The sequence below is a fragment of the Eulemur rufifrons genome, chromosome 15, assembly GCF_041146395.1.
Source record: "Eulemur rufifrons isolate Redbay chromosome 15, OSU_ERuf_1, whole genome shotgun sequence".
NCBI lineage: Eukaryota > Metazoa > Chordata > Mammalia > Primates > Lemuridae > Eulemur > Eulemur rufifrons.
This window is the reverse complement of record NC_090997.1, coordinates 5,654,319-5,679,924: the sequence shown is the minus strand read 5'-3', so window position 1 is coordinate 5,679,924 and position 25,606 is coordinate 5,654,319. Positions and strand designations below refer to the sequence as shown.

The 25,606-nt window shown below is 41.5% G+C and overlaps 1 protein-coding gene and 1 non-coding gene across 4 annotated transcripts in view; one reads left to right on the top strand and one right to left on the bottom strand.

Annotated features, from left to right (window-relative positions):
* The window catches only part of FKBP5 (FKBP prolyl isomerase 5), a 128,336-nt gene extending 103,569 nt beyond the window's left edge, over positions 1 to 24,767 (top strand). For all 3 annotated transcript variants that reach the window (XM_069488559.1, XM_069488558.1, XM_069488560.1), the window contains 6 exons: positions 3,616 to 3,772; positions 9,644 to 9,734; positions 12,524 to 12,607; positions 19,106 to 19,291; positions 21,205 to 21,444; positions 22,184 to 24,767. In XM_069488559.1, coding sequence (XP_069344660.1) covers positions 3,616 to 3,772; positions 9,644 to 9,734; positions 12,524 to 12,607; positions 19,106 to 19,291; positions 21,205 to 21,444; positions 22,184 to 22,291 — 866 coding nt within the window. In that variant the 3' untranslated portion in view covers positions 22,292 to 24,767. The remainder of the gene's footprint in view (positions 1 to 3,615; positions 3,773 to 9,643; positions 9,735 to 12,523; positions 12,608 to 19,105; positions 19,292 to 21,204; positions 21,445 to 22,183) is intronic.
* LOC138396185 (small nucleolar RNA SNORA67) lies at positions 6,872 to 7,003 on the bottom strand. Its single transcript, XR_011235650.1, has one exon. It is a non-coding gene; the product is annotated as a small nucleolar RNA SNORA67 (small nucleolar RNA).
* Positions 24,768 to 25,606: the final 839 nt, after the last annotated feature.

Below are 25,606 nucleotides of genomic sequence, written 5' to 3'. Positions count from 1 at the left end.
CAACAGACCTCCTGAGCCCTAGAGGCTGAGCTCCCAGTGAGTCATGATGGTTATTATTAAATATTTATTAAGTGAGTATTTGCACTAAGAGATGCCAGGTCAAAAGTAACCATAGGTCTTCCACAGCCAGAGCTGCCATGGTTTTGTTTTGTAGCAATTGTTAAGATGATTAATATAAAGGAAAAACTGGCTCTGTGGAAGCGAGGCACGTCTGCGTTCTGTCACCCGGAGGGGGCCCTGCTGTGGCAGTGGGCAGTCTTTCTGTGGCTCCAAGTGGTGTGAGTTCTTGTCAGCAGTCTTGTAGAACTTGTCGCACCAGTGTCCCAAGTTTAGAAACCAGTTAACCCAGCAATAGCCTTTACTACTTGTAGATGTAGAGAATCAATGGGCTGTATACACCATGAGGCTGGGAAACCTCCCCTTGCTCTGACATTCCAGATATTGTCTGTATTACAAGGTGGTGTTTTTTTTTTTAATACACATATAAACTGAGGTATATGTGTGTATATGCTTATCAATTTGAGATTTTATGGTACTGGAGGTAGTGCTTGTTCAGGTCCAATTGTGAAGAGTTAGATTTTCCAGAAAAACAGAGGAGTCCATATATAAACTAAAAAGTATTTATAAGAGCCATGGAGAATTTTACCTTCCTATTAGATGGCCACAAACATTGGTTCAATCATTTATTGTCTCTCTGAGACTAGCTGCAATTAATGTTTTGCTTTCTTAATTATGCCTTTGTTATAGTTTTGACCTTTTTTTTTTTTTTGCTTGCTTTCTTCATTTATCTTTCCCAACATGTTTATTAGTAGCCAACTTTTTTTTTCCTAATGATGGATTATCACATCTAAAGAAAACTTCTGAAATTATTTATGTAATTTTAATATCAAGTACCTATATCAAGCTGAAAGCCAGCCTAGGAAACTGACACACAGGCAGGAATCCTTTGCAGAGTCTCTGGATTTCCTGTTTTGAAAACACATTCAAACTTGATCAACCAAAAGCCGCAAGAAATGTACTGATAATTTCCTCCCCCACCAAATGTACTTTCCTTTAGGGAGGAAGATGATACTTCTAACAATAAACCTCAGACAAAAAGACGTGTTAACTAAGTTGTGAGTTATTAGGATAATACATCTCAATACTTAAGACATTTCACAATATATGAACTAAAGCTCACTTTGCTCAGCAAGTCTTTCTTTATGACAAGTGTCATCCATTAGCCTAAATTTCTTGGGCAGATTTAAAAATATTTGGAAATGCAAACTTTTAAGAACTCTTAACACCTTGAGAAACATTTTTACTCTAGTAAAAATATCTTAAACCTTGGACTCCCTGAAGAACCCCTCTAGGATGCATGTACAGTCATGCGCCACAGAACGTTTTGGTCAGTGATAAACCACATATATGACAGTGGTCCCATAAGATTATAATACCATATTTTTACTATACTATTTCTATGTTTAGATATGTTTAGATACACAAATGCTTACCATTGTGTTACAGTTGCCTGCAGTATTCAGTACAGTAACCTGCTGTACAGGTTTGTAGCCCAGGAACAATAGGCTGTACCATCTAAGTTTGTATAAGTACACTCTTATGGTATTCGCACAATGATGAAATCGCCTAATGATGCATTTCTCAGAACCTATACCCATCCTTAAGTGATGCATGACTATATTTGAAAATAATAAAGTTGAATTTATCTTAAAAATATTTTCTAATTCACATGAACTTTTAATATGCCACAAGTTAATTTTTATTTTATCTAGAGTGTTCCAAAAGTGGGTATAACAGAGACTCATCTGCATTTATGATTGTGAGGCATAAAACAAAATGCCTATGCCAGCTCCACCCAGTCCGGCTCTAGCTCTTGTTTGGAGGAGCTGACTTGGGGGTCAAGGCCCTCTCTAGTTTGACCCAAGCTTCCCAAACTTCATTCTGTGTCTGTGATGGGAACAAATCAGGGTGGTATTAATCCTAGTGAGTTAGAAAAGAGAAGAGAGCTGCAGAGCATAAATATCCAGGTGACATTTTGGCCCTCGTGTCTACGCCACTGCTCTTCACTCTTCAGTTTCTCTCATTTCTCAGGCCCAGGCTAGAGGTGATCCGATCAAATGATTAACTACAGGAATTAGCTTTGAAGCTGGTTTCTTGGCTATACTGAGAGTTATATTACCGGGTCGTAGAATCACAGAGTTTTAGAGCTTCCAAGGACCTTCAGAGATCATGTGGTTCAAAGTAGAGTAAGTTGAAATCAAACTTTTATTTGGAAAATAATAATTGTCTTACTGAATGTGGAATAAGTATAACAGAACAAGTGATATTTAGCCTCTCTAAAGCAACCAGTCTAAGAAAAGAAGTATTTTATGAAATAGATTTGAATATAGGCCATTATATAACAGAAATAGAAATAAAGAATTTTCTTATGAAAGACAAATTATTATATTGCTTGGTGACTGTTATGCTATCATACAAGCCATCTTTCTTTCTTTCCTTCTTTCTTTTTCTTTTTTTTTTTTTGAGACAGAGTCTCACTCTTGCCCTGGGTAGAGTGCTGTGGCATCAGCCTAGTTCACAGCAACCTCAAACTCCTGGGCTCAAGCAATCCTCTTGCCTCAGCCTCCCGAGTAGCTGGGACTACAGGAGCGTGCCACCATGCCTGGCTAATTTTTCTATTTTTAGTAGAGGCGGAGTCTCTCTCTTGCTCAGGCTGGTCTTGAACTCCTGAGCTCAAGTGATCCTCCTACCTTGGCCTCCCAGAGTGCTAGGATTACAGGTGTGAGCCACTGCACCAGGCCGACCTATCCATCTTTCTTATTGGGTCAAAGACCTAAGCGGAAAGGGATAAATATCCTTAATATTAAAAGTAGTTGTAAAGTTTCGGATAATTGCTTTTCCTAGAAAAAAGAGTAACTGATCAAGAAAGAAAGCATATCTGTATGCAGAATTTGATTTGTGAAGTTATAGTGGACTATTGATCCTTTCACACTTTACATTTATTATTTCTATTAATACCAAGGAATACAGCTAAATTAGTTATTGATGTTGCCTTTGGATTTTCCGTTCTTATTCAAATATATTTGTGAATGAGATTAGGACTCTTAAAGAGCTTTTGTATTCAGTTAACCTTTGTGGGTATGTCATTAGGGAAATAGCCACGGTTGTCTTTGCTTGCCTAAGCATCTGAAGCCAAGATGCAGTTATAAGCCATTATATGCTTAATATTAAATTTGTGGCATTTTAATAATTATTAGTAAATAATCAAGTATTTCTTGACCTTGTGTTTGTTATAGGTGAGGAAACCTCTGTCTTGTAGCAGGCTTAAATTAAACCTGTATTTCCAGTAGTTCTGTTACCGCCTAGGCTTTCTTCCTGATACAGACAGTTATCAGTGCTCATAAGTTTAGCTTAAATCAGAAAGAAAATATAGTTGCTCTTAAACTTTCAGGCTGGGGGGACTAAGCTTCAGCACCACATTCCACGTGTGTCTCTTGATGAAAGGAGAAAGGGGAAGTAGCATTTGCTACATTCTTGGCCACTCATTTATCACTTCGCTAAATTAGCGAGTCCTAAGGAGCACCTTTGCTGACTGTCCCATCTCCTCACCCTCAGTCCACCTGGAAGGCCGCTGTGGTGAAAGGATGTTTGATTGCAGAAACGTGGCATTCACTGTTGGCGAAGGAGAAGACCACGACATTCCAATTGGAATTGACAAAGCCCTGGAGAAAATGCAGCGGGAAGAACAATGTATTTTATATCTTGGACCACGGTAAGCAGCATAACCAGTTCAGAGCACAGTGAAGCTTCCTAAGGAACAGGGATATGCTCATTTATCATTCAACGTTTTGGCATTTTCAGTGAAGTTAATACGACAGTGGAAACGATTAATTAAATCAGGCTATAATTCATCATCAAGTAAATCTGGAGGTTTGTGAGCATTTTTGCTTGATGGATGTGTGTCAAGGATAGGCCAGTTTTGCTTTTTGGGATTATTTGTTTTGTCTGCCATATTGCCAAGACAGGCAGCTATTGACCCTTCCTTCCCTTTTCTTTAAATGAGGCAGGAAACAGTAAAACATGGGAGGGTGGGACTCAAAGAAGCATTTGGATAATTTACTACCACTTGAATTTGTGCCACCTGTTCTTATAGAGTCCCTAAGAAAAAGGATGTTCTTCCTGGATCTGAAGACAACAGAGATGACTCATTTTTTGCCTAAGTTTTTCCCATTATAAGAATATCCATTAGCACTTCCAAGCTTAGAACTATCAGACACTGACAGTCTCTCTCTTGTGAAAACATGTCTGGTGTTATTGTCAGATCTAAAATTATACCATTTATCTAACCCTTCTATCTTGAGAAATGGACCCCAGAGAGAAACCAGGGTATTCTGATTCTGTTTGCATGAAAGTAAATCTGCTTATCTAGTGTATCCTTCCCTCTGGCTCTATGGATTTCAGATGGTAGAATTTTGAGTTATTAAGAATCTCGATGACCTGCATTTGCCTATAGGAAGTATTGGGGCCTATAGTCTTTTTCCTTGTGTAGCTTCTGTAGTAATCCAATGGCAGATTTACCTGTGCCCTGACACCTGATCCATAATATTTTTGAGGTGATGTGTTAGCCATGCCATTGCCACTTGAAAATCCTTCCAAAATGCTCTACATTGAGCTCTTTAAAGCCTTCACTGAAGCACCTTTCTTACATCTGCTTTTTCTCTACCCTATTCCTTTTCCACTATCATAGTCCCACTTCCGTGTGTTTCTTTACATTTGCTCTATAGTTGCAGTTCATTCTCAGGTGAAGCTAATTCTCTGTTTCTAGAAGGAACTTTTTTTAATCAAGTAGAGCATGGAGACGGCTATCTCTTCCATATCCACATAATCTGTAATTACTTGTAATCAGCATTCCAAAATTACGGTACTTCTAAACTCATGGGGGAAGGGTTATGTCTAATGTATGTTTTCAGATTTAAGCTCCTTAAGGATAAGTTCTTTATGTATTGTGAGCAAATAGTATTTTATGATTCAGTTCATTACATTTTAACCTAGCTGAAGGCAATTATGGAGGCAAATGTCTCAAGTTTAATGGCAAAGAGAAACCGAAATTTTCCTTATATTTTTTAACACTGATAGTTCCTTGCAGGTTTAAACTGTTATATCATTAGTGCTAAACTCTGCTCTGCTTTCACCAGCAGTGTGCACTTGGGCAAGTCACTTAACTCTTCTAAGCCTTGGTTTCCCCTTCTGTAAATGGGAATAACAGTATCTACCTCGTCAAGTTGTGAAGGACTAAATGAAAAAATGCACGTGAAGCACTTAGCAAAGTGTGTGGCACAGATAATCCCTTGGGACATTAACCATTATTGCTAATGTGATGTCTTTCTCTTCCATTTTACCCTCAGAGCACAAGAAAAGAAAATCCCTTTTTTTTTTTTTTTTGTGAGACAGAGTCTTACTCTGTTGCTCGGGCTAGAGGCCATGGCGTCAGCCTAGCTCACAGCAACCTCAAATTCCTGGGCTCGAGCGATCCTCCTGCCTCAGCCTCCCGAGTAGCTGGGACTACAGGCATGTGCCACCATGCCCGGGTAATTTTTTCCATATATATATTTTTTAGCTGTCCATATAATTTCTTTCTATTTTTAGTAGAGACGGGGTCTCGCTCTTGCTCAGGCTGGTCTGGAACTCCTGAGCTCAAACAATCTGCCTGCCTTGGCCTCCCAGAGTGCTAGGATTACAGGCATGAGCCACCGCGCCTGGCCGAAAATCCCATTTTAACATACGGTAGATTCTTCAGATTTTTTCAGGCATAAAAGTAGCTAGCAAGTTTTCATAAATTTCTAGATATAGAAGTTTTTTCATGTCTTATGGAAATAATTTAGCAGAGTTAGAAAGGAACATGATATTTTCTGCTCAAGCTGTTGGTATGTTTAGGAATTACGTAAAGTACAACCTCTGCAACATGAGACTGTATGTGCATTGCATAATACTGTACATGTATGTAGAAAATTCCTACGTGCCAAGTATGTCTTTAGTGCGTGAAATGAATTTATTTGTTTTATTTAGATTCCCACTTCCATAAAACATTGCATCTGAGTGTTGCTATAATATGACTGTTGTAAATATAACTGTTGGAAATACATGCTCTTAGTGTCATCTGTATTTCATTTTCCAGCAAACTTCCAAGGCACACCTTGTCTTTCACTCTGATAGATTCCTTGGCAGAATATTTTCATAGTAAGAAATTCATAAAATACTTCCAAAGAACCCATTTTTCTCTCTTCTCATTGGGACAGTATCTTCTCTTTATATTGTTGTTTTAAATACAGTGGCTGATTAATCTTTTTTGTTTTAGGTAAAGTGTGGATAGTTTTTTGGTTTTTTTTTTTTTTGTTTTTTTTTTCATGGATCCTTCTTTTGCCTCAAAGAGTGACATTTATTCAAAGGGGAAAAAAAAAAAAGAAAAAAATGACAAGATGTCCATCCCTTGGCTCCCTTCCCTCCCGCTCCTGCTGCTCCTTAGCCCCCCCAGGATTGAACCCTGGCTGGGGCTAGGTAGCAGGACAGCCCCTCTCAGATGAGATCAGCTACACTGAGGGGCATCTCCTCAATGGAGGTGTTGTAGAAGCTCTCAATGTCTTGAAGAGGCCTCTCGTCCTCTTTTGTCACCATATTCATAGTCACACCCTTACAGCCAAACTGTCCACCATGACCGATTCTGTGAATATTGTTTTCCCTGTTGGTAGGAAGGTCATAGCTGATGACTGAAGAAACCTGCTGCACATCAGTGCCTTTGGCCTATGTCAGGAAAGACAACAACTGCAGCATGTGAATAAGAGGACAAAATCTATCCCGAAGGGACTTGTGGTGCACATGTAGGCAGCCAAGGGAAGGCAGAGGAAATAAGCATCCCCTGTCCTCCAAAGACCGTAGGCATGCCCAGTTTTAGTCCGAGTTGCTGCTTTCCTGGGAGAGGCACTAGCTGGCCCCTCGAAGTGTGGATAGTTTTCGTGTTTTTCTTCTGCTTCCTTTCCTTATATTTCCGTCCTGCACCAACCCCAAACAAAAACACAGGCTGCCAAGAGCGATAGTGTCTAATTAGGAGGCAGTGTGGGTCAAAAAACTAAACAATTTTCTGGGGACACACAGGGTATGAATTTAAATCCTGGCTCTGCCACTGCCTCTTTATGTGACTTCTCAAGAAGCACCTCTCTCTGAGCCTCAATTGCTTCATCTGTAAAAAGGGAGCCCTAAGAACTTGTAGTACAAGTGCTGCTTGTATGCACATAAAGCCTCGATGGTCATTGATAGTCATTATTTGTGTCTCTAACCTCTGGAGGCAACTGTTAATTCAAGGACATTAAGACTGAATTAATTCTGTTACTGTAGCCCAGCTTGTCTTTGGTTAAGTCCTGGAATTCCATGTGTGGTATTTTATATTTCACTTAGATGAATTTTGTGCCCTGGTTCCTTCTTTGCCCAGGCTGATCTGGCATAAGTCGGACGGCTTTCTGTATGACACAGAATTCGGGACGGTTGGTGTGAGCTGACAACTCTCCAGGATGATGTGCTCCACATGCATCCTGACAGAATTGCTTCATTTTAATCCAGGAGAGATGGTAGAAATAATATCCTTTGTTGGTCTTCTTGAATCCCATCAGTAATAGTTGGGGTACTTTGGTGCCTCCCTTGACCCAACCCTCACACTCCCCACCCCAGCCACCGGCCCTATTTGTGAGTTCCTCTAAGGCAGGTTTTCTCATCCTCAGCACTGTTGACATTTTGGACTGGATAATTCTTGGTTGTGGGGGGCTGTCCTGTGCTTTGTAGGATATTCAGCAGTGTTCCTGGCCTCTACCCACTAGATACCAGTAGGACCCCCCTAATTGTGGCAACCTGAAATGTCTCTAGACATTCCCTAGGGGGAGGAGGGGTTAAAATCACCCTGCTTGAGAGCCACTGGTCTAAGGCAAGTGCTAGATAATCTGTTGCATCTGTACCTGCTTATTAGCACAGGACTCCAAATATAACATGCTCTCAAACACGTGCTTAGTAAGGACTCGGTACCTATCTAGTTTCTAGCAGTTAAGAAATAGTCTTTATTTACCAGATAGCAGAAGCAAAATAGGAGATATATAGATCTACGAGCTCAAAGTAGAAAACTAGGCACCACTTCCTAAAATCGGCCACTGGTAATTATGTCCTTTTTTATTTCTTTGCTGAAGATACCCTTTGCCCTGCTATTAAAACCACCACACCTCATTCCTACCAGCTTTCATTGTATGTCTCTGGCTCTCTCTGGCTCCAGCTTCCATTTTCTTGTGTAACAGCGGAGGTGAGTGAGTAAGCATTTGTTTTTCCTGGAAAATTCAGACAAGGGATGTGTAGAAAGTGGTACAAGCGACAAGATATGAGTATTCCCACTCTAGTCCCTTTGCTGAGAGAAATTGGAGACAGAGCTCCACTAGGGCTTCCATTCTAGTAAATATACGCTTCCTGAATACATTTAATTTGTTAGAGATCTTAAGTGACCCCAAAAAACAAATTTATATATCCCCAGATATTTTATTCAATAAGTTTTGGCTAAAGTTGTAGCGTTTTATAATATGGTAGGTCCAGAGCCGTGAGAGTATTTCTCATGATAGTGTTAGAGCTTGCTAGCGCTGCTGCTATTTTTGATTATATATCTGTTATATTATTTATATTTGCTAGTGTGCTTTTTTAAAATCTGAGAAATACTGTAAAAACTTCTTTTTTTTCTTTCTTTTTTTTTTTTTTTTTTTTTTTGAGACAGAGTCTTGCTTTGTTGCCCTGGCTAGAGTGAGTGCCATGGCGTCAGCCTAGCTCACAGCAACCTCCAACTCCTGGGCTTAAGCAATCCTACTGCCTCAGCCTCCCGAGTAGCTGGGACTACAGGCATGTGCCACCATGCCCGGCTAATTTTTTCTATATATATTTTAGTTGTCCATATAATTTCTTTCTATTTTTAGTAGAGACAGGGTCTTGCTCTTGCTCAGGCTGGTCTCGAACTCCTGACCTTGAGCGATCCACCTGCCTCGGCCTCCCAGAGTGCTAGGATTACAGGCGTGAGCCACCGCGCCCGGCCTTATTTCTTTTCTGTTGTGGAAGTCTTACTCCCCCGCCCCCCCCTCCCAAGTTTATCTGACTGGAAGGTGACAGCACTTTAAAGTTAAAAGCTTATTAAAACATACCTCTAAGGAACACCACTGTAACAATCACGGTGGCTGTGTCTTCTCTGTCCTTCCTGCTGATAAAGCTTAGGTAGAAATTCCTCATAGCTAAATAATGGCTATTTTGTAAAAAGAACTAGATATAAAGTCAGAGAAAAAGGCAGTGGCATTTAAAATCACGGTAAGCAAGCTGTCCCAAGGAGTACAGGTGTTGCATTACACGTGAATATGAAGGAGAAAAGAAAACGAAATCTAGCCTGGTTTCTAAGAAAACCACAGCAGTGGTATTTGGCACTGTATCTCCTGATCAACATCTGGTTTGTCTTCAGGGCTCTGATATATGTGGCTTGCAAATGATGATGTTATGCTAATATGATGCCTCAAAATACTGAAGGAAGTGCCTGAAAATATTCCAATTCTTTTAAAGTTTTATTTTTTACTCTCCATTTCAGATATGGTTTTGGAGAGGCAGGGAAGCCTAAATTTGGCATTGAACCTAATGCTGAGCTTATATACGAAGTTACACTGAAGAGCTTCGAAAAGGTGAGAAAATACCAACTTCTCTAAAATCATGGTAGATTTTTTTCTCTGTCCACTTCCTGTGAATCAGCATTTTATATCAGTAGATGGTGTAGGTAGATGGGGTTTATTTGTATGTTGTGCTTTTCATTACCAAGTTTGTCTCTCGTCTCCAACACTGCTACTGAAGTATGGGACAACTGACACAGCACAGCTGATGTACAACCGAGGACCTCAGTGTTCTTATTTTGTTCCTATGTGTCAGCCTTTTTTTCTTTTTTTTAACTTTTCTGGGTAGAATCCAAGACTTGTTCCCTTATTTGTTCCTAGACTTGTTCTTTTTGTACTTTTTTTTTCCTGGGTTGAGGACAAAAAGGTTCACATTCTGCCAAGCAGCTCCTTGGGGGAGTGGGGTGCAGCTTTCCAGTGCTGAACGTGCTGTACCCTTCCCAGGAGTCACGAAGAAGCCTGCACTGTGGCTCCAAGCTATTTTCCCGATTGCAAGGCCACGGGGGCCACCTGGCTCTGTGACCCAGTGATACAAGAAAGAAACCTGCCAACCCTAGGCTTTTTCTTTTCATACCTGTCCAAGTGGAGAAGGGAGAGAATTTGCCAATTGCCTTGGGTTCCAGAAATGGTCTGCCTCCCTGAACATGTCTGCGTCGCAGGCTCGCCTCCGGAGGCTCCAGCCACAGTTGCACCGCACAAACACAGCACGTGCCTGAGCTGGGTATGCTGTTGTCTTCAGCTGAGGCCCTGCGTTCCCAAAGACCCACCCTTTCTGGAGCTCCTCAAGGACTGCATTTTGTATTCCTTTCTTTATTCCCCCACAGTGCTCCTATACTTCATGTTCTGTGCAGTAAGCTTTTGACTAGAAATGTGACCATGTATATTTTGTCAGAATTGGAAAGGACATCTTTGTCCTGTGATCCTGTGCCTTTGGGCTGAGAAAGTGAGGGAAGGACTGCTTTGGAATTTTTCGCAGTGGTAATGTTCCTAGTCATACCCCTCCTACTTCATGTTCCCCAAAGCAAACATATGCTCTGGTGGTGACTGTCACTTATCATCAGGTAACATTTTCTGAAGGCCTGCTAGCTCAGCACTGATTCTTTAATGCTGTCTTCATACATTTTGTGTTTTTATTGTTAAAGAGAGAGAAAATAATCTTTAGCATATGGTTGTTTAGACCTTTGACTTTTTTTTTTTTTTTTTTTTTTTTGGTGGAGACAGGGTCTCATTCTGTTGCCCAGACTGGAGTGCAGTGGTGTGATCATAGCTCACTGCAGCCTTGAACTCCTGGGCTCAAGTGATCCTCCTGTCCCTTGCTGGGACTACAGGAGCATACCACTATGCCTGGTTAATTTTTTTATTTTTTGTAGAGACAAGATCTTGCCGTGTTGCCCAGGCTGGTCTCGAACTCCTGGCCTCAGCCTCCCAAAGAGCTAGTATTACAAGTGTAAGACACCACGCCCAGCTCTATTTCCATTTTTATAAAGTAACCCCTTTCCGCTTCCCACCCCTGGCCCAAGGGACACTGCTTATTTAGGAGCATTCTCACTGTGGTATGGCACAACATGCCTGTGCTCGTCATCGCTCCAAGAGTATATTCACACAATGCTGCTTGGTGTGTCTGAAACTACGTGAAGGTGTGTGATGTTGTTGGAGGCAATGTGATTAAATTCTCTGCCTCGTAGTGTTAAGAATATATTATGCTCCATAAAGACTGAAGGTATATAAAAATTACAAAGGGCCCTTGTGAACTAGGTCGGGGGGAGGGGGTTGGTGCCAAAACCCAGGATCAAACCGTAACTAGGTTGTTAAATAATCGAGCTACATTGTTGCTAAATAATTGTTGCTACATTAGGAAGCAACATGGGTTGCCAGAAAAACCCTCTCATTATTCACTTAGAAAAAAGCTGGGGGTGGGGAGGACTATTACACCAGGAACACACACTAATTGTCTCTTGAATAGGGACGATTTTACAGTTACCCGTTTAAACTTAATAATTCATATGCAGTAAATAGCACTGACCACACCCATTGTCTCTTTCCCTAAAGGACCCTAGGTTCTCTTGGTTCTTTATGATCTTTCTAAATCCAGCTGTTCATACAGCAGTGCAGTTATTTCTAGATGTGGATCTATAATGGTGAAGACTAATAGTACACATACTGTTATACAAACGAGCAGATGATAATGCAGTCATGTATTTATGGCTTTGAAGTGATTCTTGCATCAGCTTTACCCTCCCAATTATGTTTTACTTGAAATTCCCCAAGTATATGTCTCCAAGTTGAGATAATTTAGAGGCTTTAGTATATCTGGTTGTTTCAGACTGGCAAGAGAACCACTTGACCTGAAATTTGAAAATTCTGTATGAATATACATCTGTGACTTAACTACAGTAGTGTTCCTATTTTATCGTTGAAAAACTGAGGCGAGAGAGAAACAACTTAGTGCAGAGATTTACAAGAGGGAAAGGGGCCCTAGTTTTGCGTGGCTTCACCTTATAATTCTAAAGATACATTTTTTAACAGTGCTCAACAGTTTATGACCCTTCCTGTGTTTTTTGCCTCCTGCTCCCTCTTGAGCAACATGGGTCAAGCTGCAGCTTGGTCATCATGGAAAGTGAGTTCTTAAAACAGCATAAAGAGCATTAGCCTCACAGCAGATGGCAGTGGCACACAATTGCAACAGCCAGGGTGTTTTTAGTTTTGGCTATTCTCTAGAAGTAGCTGTTGCTTTGTTCTAATGGGCGTCAACTGATGCTTTTCCTTCTCTGTTCGTCTAACCGTTGTCACAAATTTACACACAGGCCAAAGAATCCTGGGAGATGGATACCAAAGAAAAATTGGAGCAGGCTGCCATTGTCAAGGAGAAGGGAACCTTATACTTCAAGGTGTGTGAGTCCCTGTGCAGTCCTTTCCACCTCAGAGAATTTACTCAAGTGTCATTGAATTGTGCTGATAGTCCCTACTCTGCATTCTATCAACACCCTTCTGGGTAAGAATAAGCCAGAATTTTTACAAGTCTGTCATTTTCAGTGTAAGAAATGGTGACAAAAGAATGAATTAATGTGAAAAAAAGGAATACAAATACCTCTACACCTTCTACTCTAGAAAGGCAGATGAGTCTGGCTTGCCCACCCATCACAGTATCGCTCAAGGTCTGCAACATCTTGCTTGGTACATGGTTGGCGCTCAGTGTTTGTGGAATGAATAGAATAATCTTAGCCAGTAATGGAATTCATAGGGGTAAGTTTAACGTCATTTTCCTTTCCACTGTTTTGGTGATATCACTAGGGCATGTGACAAAAGGAAAGCAAACATGCACAGATTTCAGAAGAAACTGACATGACAGGTGGAGAGTATTCATTGCTTCTAATGGTCAAGATGATTCCTGCACGCTTGCTTTTGTGAGGAATCTTCAGAAATTCCTGAATGATATCCATCATAGATTACTACTCAAAAACCTTTCTTGTAGCATCTAGGACTGTGATATCTTCTCACTTAGATCTTAAACCCCCAGATGTAAGAAAAAAAGAAACGGTGCTTCGTTCGGTTGTAATCAGAATAACCACTGTTTACTCACCCCTAAATAGATGCCTTCTCCATGTCAAGAGGAAAGGGCTTGGTGATGAGAATTAGGGGAAGAATGGGAGTTTTGTCAAGATTTTTTTCTTTTTTCTTTTCTTCCTTTTTCTTTTCTGCCACTGTAATCCATGAAGAGAAATAAGGTGATGTTATTCAACAGTATAACACAGCGATGCATAAATGTACGTTAGCAAGTCTTTATGGAGCGTCTACTATATAACATGCTATCGAGTTTACAACCTCATCGGGAGGTTGTAAATGTGGCAATGTTAACTCAGGTGAAACAACTAGAGAATTATGGGAGAGTATATAATCAACACAGCCAGAGGGCAACACATATGGTCTTTGTTTTTCGAACTTTGAGCTGAGACTCACTATTGGGTCATGCAATCAATTCAGTGGAAGTGTATTGCAATGTGTTATAAGGATAAGTTTTGTTGCTCAAAACTTTTGTTTAGTTGTGTTCGAGCAGATACTGGATTGCAAATTAGAACATACTTCTTACTGTGGGTAGTCATCAAACAAACTTGAAGTCAAAGGTTTACATAATACATAATTATTTATATACTTATATTTATTTACTTTTCCCTAATTATTGTATGTTCTAAAATATTGTGTCGATCACCAGAAAGCACTGGGGTGTGGTGGAATGAGCTCTGAATTAGAAATTGGAAAAACTGGGCTTTATGGCTCTTCAAATGACTGAAAGTCATTTAAAGTCCAAAAAGTTATATTTTCATGTGAAAAGTGAGGGAGTTAGGCTAGTTGATCCCCAAGTTTCTTTCCAGCCCTAAATTTCTGTGGATTTCTAAACTCTCAAGAGCAAGTTTGACTTTTTAAAAAATTCTAATTGAGGCATCTTGGATACTTCTAAACTATTTAAGAAGGATTCCAAATGGGTTATTTATTTGTATACCCAAATATACAATATCTTGGAATAAAAAAGAAAATTTTCTATAAAATCCCTTAAGACCATGGGTCCTGAACAGTGTTTGTTATGTTTCTGAAATCCATAAAAGTCTTTAACTGTATTTTATACATTTTCCAAAAGTTCTTAATAGAATAATTCACAGTTTGGGAGGGTTTGAGGCTTTTGGCATTTGACTAGAATTATAGTAACTCAGTGTAGTAAAACTAAAACAGTTTAGCTATTCAGAAGCTCTGGTTGCTGATGACACAGAACTCCAGAGAACTTGGTTGGTAATGAAATGCCATTCTGAAGCCATGTATCACTTAGCTGTGTCCTGAATACATACAGAGATGGCGAGAATGAGTGAGCAGTAGCAGAAAGCAGAGCCCAAGTGTCTGTACGGTCACTTAACTGTGTTGCTTATTAGCATTACAACTGCAACAGTGATTTGTGTATTTCATAATATCATGAACCTTCTTAAAATTACTGATCTTTGGATAAAATCTGGATCAGCAGTCACACATATGGAACAAATTATTTTTAACATGCAATTTGATAGACAAAATCTTTCAAAACATTAGTCCACTGGGGAAAAATTAATGAAAGGTTCAAAACCACTGACCTAAGACTTTTCTCCCAGAATGTCTCTGAACATTTTGTACCACTAAAAACATCCCTGGAGGCACCTTTATAATTATAGGTAAAAGATCCCAGCAGTGATCCTAGCTTCAGCTGTAAGACTTTAAAATGGTTGGAAGATAGATTCTGTACACATTCCCTTCCCTTTTAAACGTCCAGAGCAGGTTTTGATCTGCCATGCTACCCTCCCAGGCCTGTCCTTCGAGGGTATTTGACTTGTCACATCTTGTCACGCACAGAGTCCAGATGTGTGGGTGAGAGCAGAGATGGGCTGAATTGAAAATCTATATTTCTTGCCATCTGCATATTAGAGCTCTGTTTCCACTGACCTGTTGGTTTGGTTTACACCAAAGTGGTAAAGTCTCTCCCCTTAGTAGAGTTGAGTTGTACTCAGCTTTTAAATGGGAATGATCTTGCCATTTAGATTGTAAAAGCCTCATTTCAACCACTGAACACTAATGAGAAGAAAAATAAGAGGGGACTTTCATTTGGCTCTGAAAATAATTATCAAGCACAGGTAACAACATGATATTGTGCCAGTCATTGTGCAAGCCAGTTAAACAGACATGGTTTTTGCCCTCACAGATGACAGTATTCTGCAGGACAAGAGCATTAACTTCACACCTGCTTAGTGTTTCTCTTTTCTCTGACTTGGCAAGAGAGTGGCAAGAAGTCTGAGGACACTGCAGTGATGTGGGGTTCTTGCGCCCCCTTGTGCTTTTCTTGGAAGAAAGCACTTCTAAAGCAAGCTCATTAACGAGAATCATTCAACGCACTGAACGCTTTTCAGACAAACCAGGCTTTGCCATGTTGTGACCACCCTCGCTGAGCCAAGATACCAGTCATATGATTTAGCCATCTATAACTCAAGGAATTAGGCTTAAAAACAAGACTCCTAAGAAAAGTCCACCCTATCATTTTTGTCCTGCCTTCTTTTTTTTTTTTTTTTTTTTTTGAGACAGAGTCTCACTCTGTTGCCCAGGCTAGAGTGCCGTGGCGTCAGCCTCGCTCACAGCAACCTCAAACTCCTGGGCTCAAACAATCCTCCTGCCTCAGCCTCCCGAGTAGCTGGGACTGCAGGCATGCGCCACCATGCCCGGCTAATTTTTTCTATATATATTTTTAGCTGTCCAGGTCATTTCTTTCTCTTTTTAGTAGAGACGGGGTCTTGCTCTTGCTCAGGCTGGTCTCGAACTCCTGAGCTCAAACGATCCTCCCGCCTCGGCCTCCCAGAGTGATAGGATTACAGGCGTGAGCCACTGTGCCCGGCTGCCTTCATTCTTTCAGTTCAGGATTTTTCAACCTCAGCATGATTGACATTTGGGGCTGGATTTTCTTTGTTGTATGGGTTGTCCTGTGCGTTGTAGGATGTTTAGCAGCATCCCTGGCCTCTGCCAGTAGCACCCCTCCCCCCAGTTGTGACAACTAAAAACATTCCCAAAAGTCCCCCGGGGGGCAGAATCACCCCCAGTTGAGAACTGTTTCAGTACCTCAGAAGCAGGAATACCGCAGCTCATTGTAAGTTGAAGTTTAAATAAAGTTACATATGATATATGTGAAAGAGCTTTCAAAAAATTAAAATGCTTTATAAATGTAAAGGAACTCTTAAATCTATTATTTGTATTTTTAGAAACCATAGCCTTCTCCCATTCTGATCATTCAGAACCCACTGAAGTGGTAAGATGTAGGTCTTTGTCCTACCTGTGTCTTCTTTTCTGTCTCTATAACGATATATTAGGGGATGATCAGAAAAGGTAATGGGTACCTTAACGATGGAGGAGGAGAGAGAGAAGGAAGGAACTAGGCATGACAGGGAAACGCCTGTCTTTCCCACCTAGTGGAAATGAAATCACATCTTTCATTTCTATGCACACTTCCATTCTTGCTCCAAATGATAGAAAACGGTTTGATGCCATAGTTGTATTCCTTTGACTTTAATATTTACTCAGCAAACGTTTATTAAGAGCCTCTTTGTGTTAAATCCTGGATATTCCAAAAGGGACGGGACATGCTGCCTGTCCTCATAGAGCTCATTAACCAGCAAGAGAAAAGACAGTGACAGAAAGAAAATGCTGACCCCTGAAACTCCTGAGGACTTTATTCTTATTTTTTTGTAGTGCCCAAAAAATGATGGTAGGCCTAAGACTGACGGAACATAAATATTGCCTTAGTCAGCTCAGGCTGCCATAGCAAAATACCTTAGACTGGGTGGCTTAAACAACAGGAATTTACTTCTCACAGAATTTATTTTTGGAGACTGAAGTCCAAGATCAAGGTGTCAGCAGGATCAGTGTCTTGTGAGGGCCTCTCCTTGGGTTGCTTGCAGCCCCGCCTCTTGCTACGTCCTCACGAGGCCTTTCCTGAGGTACACGCAGGCGGAGGGAGAGGAAGCTCTCCGGTGTCTCTTCTCATAAGGGCTCTAATCCCATCCTGAGGGCCCCACATGACCTCATCTGAACCTAATTGCCTCACGAAAGGCCCTATCTTTAAATATCATCACACTGGGGTTAGGACTTCAACGTATGTATTTGGTGTGGGAGGCACAATCCAGTCCATAGCAAGTATGATTTCCTCAAGAATTTCAGCACTGAGCTGGGCGTGGTGGCGCGCGCCTGCAGTCCCAGCTAGTCAGGAGGCTGAGGCAGGAGGATCGCTTGAGCCCAGGAGTTGGAGGCTATAGTGAAGTACGATCACGCCACTGTACGCCAGCCTTAGTGACAGAGTGAGACCTCGTCTCCAAAAAAAAAGAAGAATTTCAACATGTATAATAAAGGGGCCTGGTTTCATATTCTTATAAATAACCTGTGTCACAAATTTCTGAGGCAGAGGGTAACATATTTTGATTTTAATGCCCTTCTCCTTCATAACACCCCAGAATCCTTTTGCACTGCCTTCCTGCAGCAGAAATGATGGGCTCTGTGAGTCCCCTTTCTTAAACAAGTGCCTCGTGGAGAAGGATTTCGGAGGATGCAGCGCAGCCCTCACTCAGCCCCCGGCCCTCCAGTGGGGACAGGCCTCCCGCATCTTCACCGCGGCTTCCGTTCTACAGGCAGACCTCATTTCTTATGCCACCGCCTTGAAGTTCTATAGAACAGAACATTCTCCTAGATCTGCTCTTTGATTTTTCTCTTCTTAAAGTCATTGGGTGCGGGTTGTAGTATATACGGGGAGAGACAACTCTACAGTGAGATGTAGTCACTGCTGTGACTCTGGCAAATCCTAGTGATGTGGTCTTAACACTGCTCGTTGGTTAGACATTGGATTGAATGTCCTTGTAAGTGTGGCTGCTCTTCTGCCATCTGGTAGGATGCGTCATCTGTGTTTTTGAGCTTATCACCCCCTGCAAAGGGAGCCCTCACTGGTACTCCCATTTTATTTGTGTATTTACCAGCCAGCACTGTGTTCTTTCATTTATCTAAAATGGCAGTAAACACATCGATTCAACTCGAGAGTTTCTTGTGTAAAACATATATGTACACACACACACACACACACGTACATAATTCATGTGATCATCACATTGTCAGAATCCCACTAATCAGATAGGAACAAAAATATGAATGGGAAAAAGATTGTTCTCACATAGTTCACTGACACCTGTGTGATTTATGTTGTTTTATAGTTGTTATTTATGTTGGATTTTGCCATTGAACTATGTATATTCTCACTGCCTGTGGATCAGGTGTCAGCAAACTACAGCATGTGAGCCAAATGTGGCCCACTGCCTGTTTCGTAAGTAAAGTTTTACTGAGACACAGCCGCACCCATTTACTTATATATTGTCTAGAGCTGCTTTTGTACCACAAATGACAGAGTTTACTAGCTGCAACAGAGACTGGTTTAGATAAGATTCGCTGTGTTTGGGAGTGGCACTTGCTAAAATATAGTCTTTACTGTGCAATGCTGAACATCAGAAGAGACGAGAAAAGTAACTTCCCCCTCGCTTGCACTGGTGGCATAGTCTAACACTGCTCACAGTCCTTTTGAAAGACTAATGACTATTAGCACCAAAGAACGTGGCCCAGAAGCCTTGACGCACACCTGCCGACAGGCCAGGATGGAGATGCTTGGAGAACAGCACTGGATGGTGCCGGTGCCCTGTCCCGAGCCAGTCACGGCCTCTGCGGCTGCTGAGAACAGAAAGAGACCATCCTCGCCGGTTCGTGTGTGGGGGGGTTGCTTTGGTTGAGGATCTGGTTGTCTTTTGTGCCCCTCTTGAGCCAAGTACAAGTAATTACTAGCTTTTGTCTTCCAGGGAGGCAAGTACATGCAGGCGGTGATTCAGTACGGGAAGATAGTGTCCTGGCTAGAGATGGAGTATGGTTTGTCAGAAAAGGAGTCCAAGGCTTCGGAATCGTTCCTGCTCGCTGCCTTTCTCAACCTGGCCATGTGCTACCTGAAGCTCAGAGAATACACCAAAGCCGTGGAATGCTGCGATAAGGTAAACTTGTCCCCTGCGACATGGAATGTCCACATTCCAGGTCTTTTCTCCGTCCCACATTTAGTCTTCTTGTTTCTTCCTCTCAGCCACAGGTTGGAGGGTTTTCATTTGCCTTTGTGTTATTTACTTGTATGTTTGGGATTATTTGTTTCTCAGTTTGAATTGGGAAATTCAGAAAATTCTAGTCAGATTTTTCTGATACCTAGACAATTTATCATATGTACTGTTCTAATATTTTTATACACCAGCTGATGCTTTTATTTCAGATATCTGTCTTAGAGCGAACAGTATGTATTACACGATGGGTAAAACCTTATCTTTGGTGCATCTTAAACATAGACACAAAGGGGTAAGCAAACAAACGGCAACTATTTTGTATATTTTGTATATTACCATCACATCCCCACTAAATTTTTGCCTGAGAAAGGGATGTTATGGTTAATTACATTTTTAAACTTTCTGCTTTTTATATTTAGAAGTAGTATAGTTATTCAAAATTCAAACATTGTAGAAACATACAAGAAAGTGAAAGTATATTCATAAAATTCTCATTGACCCTCCCTCTCAGGACCAGTCATTTCATTTTATACATATTTCTTCTTCTTCTTCTTCTTCTTCTTCTTCCTTTTTTTAAGAGATGGGTCTTGTTCTGTCACCCAGACTGGAGTGTAGTGGTGTGATCACAGCTCACAGCAACCTCCAACTCCTGGGCTCAAGTGATCCTCCTGCCTCGGCCTCCTGAGTAGCTGGGACTACAGGCACACACCACCACACGTGGCTCATATTTCTTCCTTTTTTCCATACATAGAGTAACATGTGTTTATATATTTTTTAAATGAGAATATATAGATTTAGATATATAGTTTCATAAAGTAAGGACATCTTTTTGCATCTGATAGGTCTATCATATAGCTATCCTTCCAGTCATGAGTTTTTTATTTTCTTTTGTTTTTTTGAGATAGGGTCTTGCTCTGTTGCCTGAACTAGAGTGTAGCTCACTGGGCTCAAACTCCTGGACTCAAGTGGTCCTCCTGCCTCGGCCTCCTGAGTAGCTGGGACTGCAGACGTGCATATCCATGCCTGGCTTCCCGAAGTGCTAGGATTACAAGCCTAAGCCACCATCGCCAGCCATGTTCTATCTGACAGCAGGATCATATCCTGTTTATTTTATAACACTACTTAAAACCTAACAGAGCTTAATAAACATCTGGAACACAGCAGTGCTTATTAATAAAACTGTGATAGTATTTAATATTTATTGAAGGTACATACCAGGTGCTGAGCTAAGTGCTCTACATGTATTGTTTCATTTACTCCTCACAACAACCTTGAAGTAGGTATTAATCTGGTCCCTCCCCCACATTACAGATGAGGAAACTAAGGCTTAGAGAAACTAAGTGTCTTGTCCAATATCACAAGGTGGTAGTGATAAGGTTCACTTAAGTCTTACTTAAGAGTCTACACCACACTCTTAATCCCGAGCCTACCACAAAACACCTGAAGGAAGAATCAGTCCTAACAATTCGATCTGACTTGCACTTAGCAGCAGCACTTGAGCAATATTCAGAATTAGAGGTGCACCTGCTGCCTTAAAGGCACTTACGCCGCGTGCGGCTTATTTTTTTATTGTTGTAAGACAGAGTCTTGATACGTTGCTCAGGCTGATTATAAACTCCTGGCCTCCCAAAATGCTAGGATTGCAGGCGTGAGCCTCCTTGGGATCTTTCTAGAAATTATATTAAATACAGAAATTAATTTGAGTAGGGTATTTTCATCAGTAGTATAAAATTATTTTGAGCCCCATTTTTTCAATACACCTTTTCCATCTTACTTGGCAAGAGAGCTTTGGTCAGCTATTTACTGAATTTCTTTTAAAACTCATCCCTTCTAAACTACAGACCATCTGTTCCTAGGCCCTTGGACTGGACAGTGCCAATGAGAAAGGCTTGTACAGGAGGGGTGAAGCCCAGCTGCTCATGAATGAGTTTGAGTCAGCCAAGGGTGACTTCGAGAAAGTGTTGGAAGTAAATCCCCAGAATAAGGCTGCGAGACTGCAGATCTCTATGTGTCAGAAAAAGGCCAAAGAGCACAACGAGCGGGACCGCAGGATATACGCCAACATGTTCAAGAAGTTTGCAGAGCAGGATGCAAAGGTGTGTGCAGAACCCACTGCTTTCCGCTAGATTGAGAACTGACCTTGCCCCTTTGATTTTTGTCCTAAGAGGGTTAGGCCTAGGGGACGAGGACAGTTCAACAGCCCAAGAGACACAAGAATAGGGAACGTGATTTCCAGTCTGATCTGAGGCTGGTTTGGATCCAGAGGTTCAGCAGGGCAGTCCACTGGCCAAAGGTACAAGGCGTGAGGCCTGGGCGTGTCCATGCAAGAGATTGAGAAAATTCCTTGAGACATACAAAAGCTTTTGTTATTTTTTAAAAATTATAAACCCATCAGGGGTTTTGTCAAGTAATACTTCCTGTTGCAACTTCTGATCTCCCCGGGAAACAGGGTATTATAGGAGCCCCACCACTGTGCCCTCTACCTTCCAGGGCGGGAGCCAGCCTGGGCACTGTGATCGGAGCCGTCTGTCTGCGGAGAGTCGGCCCCCCAGCTTAGTTCTGCTCCCTGCTGCCTGCGTCCTCCACTCCCCGCACCCCGTTAGCATATGGACTTAATTATTCAACAGCTGTCCCATGGAGCAGGCTAGTAATTTTAACCAAAGCAAAGTTCAACTTCACACTGTTGATAGCAGGGCCCTGACCTCCCCAACTGGGCGACCAAAATAGAATCATTGTAATGTCCTCGTGTCGTAGACCTGACACACAGTCTGGAGGAGCCAGGATTATTTCACTTCTTGTTTCTCTAAGCCTCTTGATTTCCTATTTCTTCCTTAGGAAGAGGCCAGTAGAGCCATGGGCAAGGAGCCTTTAGAAGGGGTCACCAATGAAAAAGAAACAGAGAATCAAGCAATGGAAGAAGAGAAACCTGAAGGCCACGTATGACGCCACGCCAAGGAGGGAAGAGAGTCCTAATGAACTCAGCCCCCTCCTCGACGGGCTTTCACCCAACTCAGGACTAAACAGTGTTTAATGTAAAGTTTGTTATAGTCTATGTGATTCTGGAAGCAAATGGCAAAACCAGTAGCTTCCCCAAAACAGCCACCCTGCTGCTGCCCAGTAGGTTCATTGAGGGGGTGGCGTGGGACCACTCCAGTGGAACAACACAGAAGTGACTGTTGGTGCGCAGAGATGGAGCCAACAGCTTAGGTCCAGCTCATTTCAGCTTATGTCAACTTTCAATATCCAATTCAGGGTCCCTTGAGATAATCCTAACAATTAGGGCTTCTGTTAGGTTTTACATTTGAATTTTAATAGCACTACAGAAATCTTTTAAAAAATGCTTAATGAATTTCTCCTTTCCTACAGGTGGGTGGGGTGGGCAAGGAGGATGCAGTTGTGTTTTTTTAAACGACTAAAGTGCTGTGAATGCAACCTGTTGCATTTTAACCAACAGAACCCACAGTAGAGGGGTCTACCATCCCCTCAGTTCCACAGCGGTGTCACAGACTTGAAAGCCAGAACCTCAGAGGCCACTTGCTTGCTGACTTTGCCGCCTCCCAAACTCCCCCCTTAGCAGCCTGCTGGGGAGAGTAGGATGCCCAGGCCCAGCCTGTCCCTGGGGGAGCAATTTCTGTCATTCCTAAAACACCCTGCAGCAATGACTATGAGCAGACTGGAGTTTCTGGATTAGCTTTTCCTGTTTTGGATGAAGTTCTGAGATGCTGAAATGCAAAAAGAACAATCAGAATTGTGCTTTTCCCCCTCTATTCCTTCTAGGAAATAATGTTGAATACACAGTACTTCCTGCTGGCATTGCTGCTGCTCAGCTTACTTCCATTCTAATCCTTGCTGTTAAGAATTTAAGACTTGTTCTTATAATACCTTTGACCTGGAGTGGATTTACTTACATATCCATTTAGGACTGATGCAGCTTTTTTATCTTCTTTTTTAAATTACTGGCTCGTAAGCATATATATACTGGTTTATGGAACTTTATTTACACTCCTCTATCATGCAAAAAGAAATTTTGACTTTTTACTACTAAGTAGCTTAATTTTTAAAAACAAAATCTGTGGGGTGGACAAATAAGTAGTTGCTCTTCTACATTAAGGGTTTTATCTGCAGGTTTGCCATACAGTTGCTTTCCTTCCTGCCCTGATGCCTTCCCTGTTCTGGTGTGAGTTGAAAGAGTGAAAACAGCTTCCCGTGCAGGTACATCCAGCCTAAATCCCCAGTACTTGAGCATTGAACTAGGGCAGGTCTTACATACGTACATGTAGTTGAATTTTAGTCCTTACGGGTCAACGAGATTGAGCTCGGCGCTCTGTCCCACAGGCCAGGACACTGTGGGAACGCACTGGGCAACCCTAGGCACCAATCGCTTAAACCCGGAACATCTCACTTTTTAAAATCCTAAAGAACACTGGCAGTGATACTTTAGATTAATTTTAATTTCTGTGGTGGTTTTAACAAACACTTTCATTGTTAGGTTAGGATCCACCTTAAAACCTAAAAACCAAGTCATTTTCTTTCATACCCAGTTTTCTTTTCCCTGAAACAAATGGAATCAAATTGTGAGTTTTTCCCTTTAGTGATCACTAAAACCTCTCTAATTTCTCATTTATGCTTCTGTCTTTTTTTTTCCAAGAAATATTTCTTTAAAACGCCCTTAATCTCACCTAGGATATATGAAAAGCAAAAGTTGATTTTGCTTATTCGCTAAACTGGTATTTGAAGCTCTGTTGACTAGAGCACGATTCCAATAAGTCCAAGATTGAAATTTGATCCTAAAAAGGCCAGGTAGATTTTTGCAGGTAACAAACAAAACTATTCCAAAACTCAGATGATCCCGGCTGTCTCCCGGTGGGTGGTACGGGCCACCAGGGGGAACTAGCAAGAGTGTGTGGGGAGTGGGGAAGGGTGTGTGAGTGGTTCCAGGCAGATGAGCTCAAGGTGCCTGTCACCACCCAGGAAGAAACTTCACATGTTCTTGTATCAAATTCAGTAATGTTAAACAATTTGTGTTGAAATCAGATGTCTTTGAACCACCTTTTAGACTGCATATGGGTTGGCGAGTCAGCATATGATGAATTAAAAACAAATTGTTTTTTTAAAAAATCATTTAGATGCAATTTTTTGTGTTCCTTAAATAAATCCAAAAAAAAAAAAACACACACACACACGTGATTTCCCATTGTTTTTGGTTTTACTAAAGTAATTTTCAGGGAAAGATGTTTTGGTTGAAAAACTATAGTGGGGGCCAACTTGAAGAAATGAGACATCAGAAAATTGGCAAGAGACAATATTGTCACACTCTTTGCTCTAACAAACAACCTGAAACCGACTCTCAGGTAAAGGCGGTAGAATGATGCATCTTTGTTAAAATGAACCAAACAATCCAAAAAATAAAAGGGTTTTGTTTTTTCATAAAGCAGTGGATATTTTATCTTTTTAATTAATTTAAGATAGTTCAATTAAATAAAATTTAACGATGCCCGTTAATAACTGTATAAAACATAAGTAAGCATATCCCAGGCAATGTTCTGTATTGAGCATGCCTTTCCTTGCTTAAGCGCCATATTCCATTGGGCACTCATCACCACAGACTCTGAAGGCCTAAGGAGATGATGTCACGTATGCTGCGAATCCTGATTTTCACGCTGCGGAAGCAGGGGTGCGGTGCTGGGACGACGGTGCCCTTGCTCCAGTGGGACCCCTGAGGTCTACAGACAGGGTGACGCAGGCTCCAGTTCTCTTTATTCCCTCTGAATTCTTCGTCTCGTCTCTGGATTTGAATTATATTCCTCCCTCTTTGCTGTTAAATTATTTGGTAATGAAATAATTCCCTTTATTTGCATGCTTTTTTCCTAAGCAAATAGTGATCACTCTAGGGATCTTGAGGATGAGCCGGAGAGAGATTCCCAGCCGTGAATTTGTGATCTCAGTAATTCAGAGGCAGCTGCACACGCTCCAGGTGTGAGGGGTATCAGTGCAGAGCTTCGTCCAGACTTCCTTGGCCTTCTTAGCAGCACATTGAACTCCTTCCTTTTCGTGTGGTGCGTTAGAACCCTGTATTCCCTGAGACTGGCACCCTGGGAGACTATCACCAGCAACGGTGACAAAATCCATGGGATTTGAGCTGGTGGGTCAAAATCCTGAAACTCAGAATTTCCCAACTTAGCTGTATATTTTTTCCATCAACGGCTACTGATGCATTTGAATAACAGTGACTGACAAAAGTACCTAAAAGGACATTCT